Raw genomic sequence first — 5,036 nt, 5'->3', positions numbered from 1 at the left:
GCAGGGGTGGCCGGGAAGAGATGGCAGCGCATCGCCGGGGAAGGCAGTGGCGTGGAGAAAGTTCGGCGGTAGCCAGCTGGATGGTGGACCTCGGTCTACGACAGGGTCCCCCAGCGCCCAGCACAGGGCCTGGTGCACAGTAGCTGCTCCGAACACACAAATGAATGAATGAGAGTGAGCTGAGGGACGATGGATGGGAAGAGAGCCCAGGCTTGGTCGGGAGACAGAAGCTGAGATTTGAAAGCCAGGGGAGGAAGAGGCAGAATATTCCGGCAGAAAGTCTGTCCCCTCAGAGGAGCAGTTCAGACGGCGTAGTCCACCCGCCTGCCGGTGAGCTCACAGTCAGGGATTTTCAGAAGAACATTTACTAGCAGGGTAGATGATATAATATGGTAAGTGCAAGAAAAATAGGTTTCAAAGAGAAATAATGGCATGAAGCAAACATTTTAAGAAATCACATGTGCATAAATCGGCATCGAAAAGAGGCGGAAGGACATACCTCAAACGGCAGTGGCTGGTCTCCTCCGGGTGGTGCGAGCTTTAAGTTTTCATGTATTATGGGGGTTTATTTCCTCCTTTGTGCTTTTATTTACTTTTGAATTTTCTACAACAATCCCATTTCTCTTTTTTAAGAGGGAAGCCTTTCTGGGTGAAATCACTGAGACTCACAGATTTTGCAAGAACCCAGGCTGGGAAATCCCCACGAGGTAGGCGGCGCTCAAGTGTCTGCTGACGTTGGAAAGGCGGGTCCCCTCAAGTGATGTGGGAGCGGCAGACGAGGAAAAGGATATGATTTTCTTTACATACATCGAGCTCAGACGTGCAGATACCTGATCCCTTTCCTAACGGCCTGAGCCGTGATAGGCAGGCTGGGCCCCAGGGAGGGGTCGGGGGTGTTGCGGGGGCTGGCGGTGAGGGCATGAGGCAGAAGTCCTCCCCACACACCGTCCCGGCCCCCAGCATGAACCGGCTCCCAATAAACCCTGCGGCTGTGGAGAGGGTAACCTCCTCTTTGCTCACCCCAATCTCACTTTAAAAGTCTAGACAAAAATTCCTTGGAAAACCCTCTGCTCGGGGAATCAAGATCTCTTGGCACAGGAAGGGAACATCAGGCTCACGCTCCATCTCCTGCAGAAATCCACGCTCCTACAGGTGTCCGTTGGCCTCCAGCCAGCAACAAGAAAGTCATGGCATCATCTGTTCTCTGCTCTTCTATTTACTTAATTCACATGTCAAGTGTTTTTATTGGTGCCAGACCGGGTGCTGGGTGCCCCTACATGTTCTCACTTTTAATCTGAGCTCACAGGAGAGCAGCTGGACCACAGCAGCTTCCCGGGGTGGCTGTTGCAGCTGGAGATATTAATTTAACGAGCACTGATCGTGTGCCTTCTCGAGCCACAGTCTCGATCCTAAGGAGTTGCATGGGCTGGCGGGCGGCAGGCCGGGAAGAAGGTGGTACTCATCTGGGGCAGAAAGGGCTACGATGGCAGAGGTTCAGAGGTACGCCCAGGAGGGGCCCCCAATCCAGTCTTTGGGGGCCAGGAAAAGGTCCCCTAAAGGGGAAAGGAATTCTGATGGCAGCCGTTTGGGCCCACCAGGAGTGAGTCAGGGAGAGGTACGGGAAGCACTCCAGGTGCCCAGAGAGAACACAGAAGGTGAGACTCGCCTAGGTCATGGCTCTCCGCAAGTGACAAGAAGGTGGGAACAGCTGTCTTTCAGGGCGCAAGGGTGGGGGGAGGGGTGGGCCAGGCCAGACTGTGGAGGGCCGTGACTGTCCTGTAGGGGCCTGGACTTCTGAGGATGTGGGAGGTCATGGAAGGGTTTTAAACAGATGGGGCACAGTGCTTCATGGGGCCCCACCGTGGGAAAGGCCACCTTCCAGAGAGCTGCCTCCCACAATCTGTCCCTACCATACTGGGGTCACCGCTCAGGGTCTGGCCCCTAGAATCATCCGGTCTGCAGTCTGAGGACATACATTTGATATCCATTTTGGGAGCAAGGACACAGAGCTTTGAAAGTGACAGGATGTGGTCAGGGCCCGCCCACCCCGATCGAACTCACCTCTGGTCCATCTCCTGCTCCAGGCCAGCAGTGAGGTGCCCCCCAACAGAAGCAGCAGAATTGCTAACAACGAGAGCAGCACATGGAGCCTGGAGGACGGACACAGGATAGGGCAGGTGGAACAGGGGACCCGCCTCGCCTCCTTTGTTTCAATAGATAGATAAGGTCACATTTAAAAAAAAAAATTCCAAGGAAGATATACAAATGGCCAACGGATATATGAAAAGGTGCCAAATATCACTAGTTACAAGAGAAATGCAAATCAAAACCAGGACGAGGCACCACCTCGCACCTGTTAGAATGGCTATTTATCATCAATAAGACGAGACATAGCAAGAGCTGGCAAGGACGTGAAGAAAAGGGAACTCTTGTGCACCGTTGGTGGGAAATGGACATTGGCGTAGCCACCGCAGAAAACGGAAACCATGTCGTTTCCTCAAAAATTTAAGAATAGAGCTACCATATGACCGAGCAATTCCTCTTCTGGGTGGCTACCTCCCCAAATTGAAGACTCTTATTTGTAAAGATATTGGTACCCCTACGTTCATTGCAGTATTATTCACAATAGCTAAGACATGGAAATAACCCAAAGGTCCTTTGACAGATGACTGAGTAAAGAAAAGATGTAGCACATATATACAGTGTAATACTATCTAGCCATAAACGAACGATAGAATATTGCCATTTGAGACAACATGGTTGGACCTTGAGAGTATTCTGCTAAGGGAAATAATTCAGACGGAAACGGACAGGCGCCATAGGATTTCACTCATGTGGGATGCAAAACAGGAAGCAACGAACAAAATCGAACACACAAACAAACAAAAACCAAACTCGCAGATACAGAATGGTGGTTAGCAGAGGTTAGGGAGGTGGGGGAGATTTGAGAGGATAAAGGGGATCAAAACATGGTGACGGAAAGAGAATAGACTTTGGGTGGTGAGCACACAGTAAAGTCTGCAGATATCATGAAGTCGTACGCCTGAAATTTATATATAATGTTAATAAACGATGTTATCCCAATAAATTTAATTGAAAAGAAACAGGATGACATCTCCTTTCTACACAATCCCCACCTATCCACTTTTCCCCGCCCCAACACATATTATCCTCAAGAACCTTCCAGAGACTCTTTATTCGGATATGAGAAAATACGAGTTCACATTATTTCCCTCCTGTTATCACGCAAAGGAGGCAAAGGATTAATACTAGCTTTTTGCTTAACGGTACCTCTTGGAGAGCTTTCCATGTCAGCATATAGAAGTCCCGCGCTCTTTTCTATAGCTGCATAGTATTCCACAGCATGGACGGACCATTATTTATCGAACTCTTTTTTTTTTTTAATGGGCATTTCCCCCAGTCTTTTACAATGACAAACAATAAAAAAAACACAATCGCAAAGAGTCACCTTGTACCTCCACCGCTGCACCTGTGGCTGAGCAGCGGCCGACTTATGGGAAGCCAGCATGAGTTAGGGTTTGGGGCCCTCACGTGCTTCTTTCATGCCTACCTTGCATTCTAGTGTTCTCATCTTTTAAAGGTGCACCTCCTCTCCCCACAAAACAGTACAGGCTTAAGGCCCCACAGAACCTAGCTCTGCTCGCCATGTGTGTATCTGCAGAGTCGCTTTCTGGAAGTGATGTGTTCGGGGCCTGCATTCAACATCGTCTGATATGAAGATTGTCACGTGGGTTAAAAGGAAGCCTGTGGAAGGGTTGTCGTGGAGTGAAGAATCTGACTGCCCTTTGCCCCCTGGCTCCTGGGAGACTCTTACTTGGAAAGATATATGTACCCTAAACACTTGCGATTCTCCTTGTTATTATGAGGCCCTTGCATCACACACAAGATTATGCTAAGAGAGGAGGTGACTCAGGATGGGGACTGGTCACCAGGGGACCAACCACGTGATTAGGGCTCCGAACCAGCCAGTCCTTCAGGGAGTGGCGCAGGGCTGGGAATTGAGTTCAATCACATGACCAGCGATTCAACCAATCGTGTCTATGCAATGAAACCCAAATAAAAACTCTGGACACCGAAGCTTGGAAGAGCTTTGCGGTAGGTGAATACATCGCTGTCCCAAGAGACTGATGATCCCTGAACCCAAGCCCGCTGAGAGAGGGCCCTCCCAGACTCCATCCTACGTGTCTCTTCACTTGCTGGTTCTTTGTTCTAAAACTGTAATCATAAGAATGGCCCTTCAGCCTTTTCTTGCATTCTATCAGCGACCTAACCAATTATCAAACCCAAGGGGCTTATAGGAGCCTCCAGATTTGGACCTAGTTGGTCAGAAGCACAATGCCCTTGCCTGGGTATCCCCAAAGGCTCTGAAATGCAAAGTCATGTGGTTTTATGGGACTGAGCCCGTAACCCGTGGGGGTCTGTGCTACCTGCAGGTGTCAGTGCTGGAAATGAATTGCAATACGCCAGGCGGTGTCAGAATGGGGAGTCAGGAACCCCGGGAACGGTTCAGGACACCATGCGTCTTTCTAGGGAGACAGTCTATAAACGCTGCCAGATTCTCCTGGGATTTGAGACCCCCAGAAAGGTCAAGAATAACTATTTAGCGGGAAGAACCTAAGATTTTGGAATTGCGTAACCCTGGGTGGGAAGCCCAGCCTGCTTCTTGTAGCTACGTGACCTGGCATTAATTGATTTAACTTCTCCGAGCCTCAGTTTACTCATCTGTACAGGAGAGTGATAACGGCAGAGGTTGTAGTGAGGGCTTATGAGGACACTCACATAAGCTATTTAGCACGTGCCTGATGGGATGTCATCACTTCTTGTTAAATGTTACTTTCCTTCTATTTACTCCCCAGCTTCTCTCCAAGAACATTCTCATGGAGCCCAGGGCAGGTCCAGCGTGGCCTTAACAGATCAAGCTAGGAGATGCAGGCTGAGGATTCTGGCCTGGGCCTGGTGCAAAGGAGTGTGACTCCCACCCCCCACAGGCCCACACAGCTGGGGGTGGAGGGAGG

At 50.0% G+C, this 5,036-nt stretch overlaps 1 protein-coding gene across 1 annotated transcript in view; it reads right to left on the bottom strand.

Annotated features, from left to right (window-relative positions):
* The window catches only part of CD300A (CD300a molecule), a 13,175-nt gene that overhangs the window by 2,284 nt on the left and 5,855 nt on the right, over positions 1–5,036 (bottom strand). The window contains exons 3-5 of the mRNA XM_011362056.2: positions 4,740–4,743; positions 2,062–2,150; positions 309–367 (exon numbers count right to left, since the gene is read on the bottom strand). Coding sequence (XP_011360358.2) covers positions 309–367; positions 2,062–2,150; positions 4,740–4,743 — 152 coding nt within the window. The remainder of the gene's footprint in view (positions 1–308; positions 368–2,061; positions 2,151–4,739; positions 4,744–5,036) is intronic.

This window comes from Pteropus vampyrus, unplaced genomic scaffold, assembly GCF_000151845.1.
Source record: "Pteropus vampyrus isolate Shadow unplaced genomic scaffold, Pvam_2.0 Scaffold72, whole genome shotgun sequence".
Classification (NCBI taxonomy): Eukaryota; Metazoa; Chordata; class Mammalia; order Chiroptera; family Pteropodidae; genus Pteropus; species Pteropus vampyrus.
This window is presented reverse-complemented; position numbering and strand designations above follow the sequence as displayed.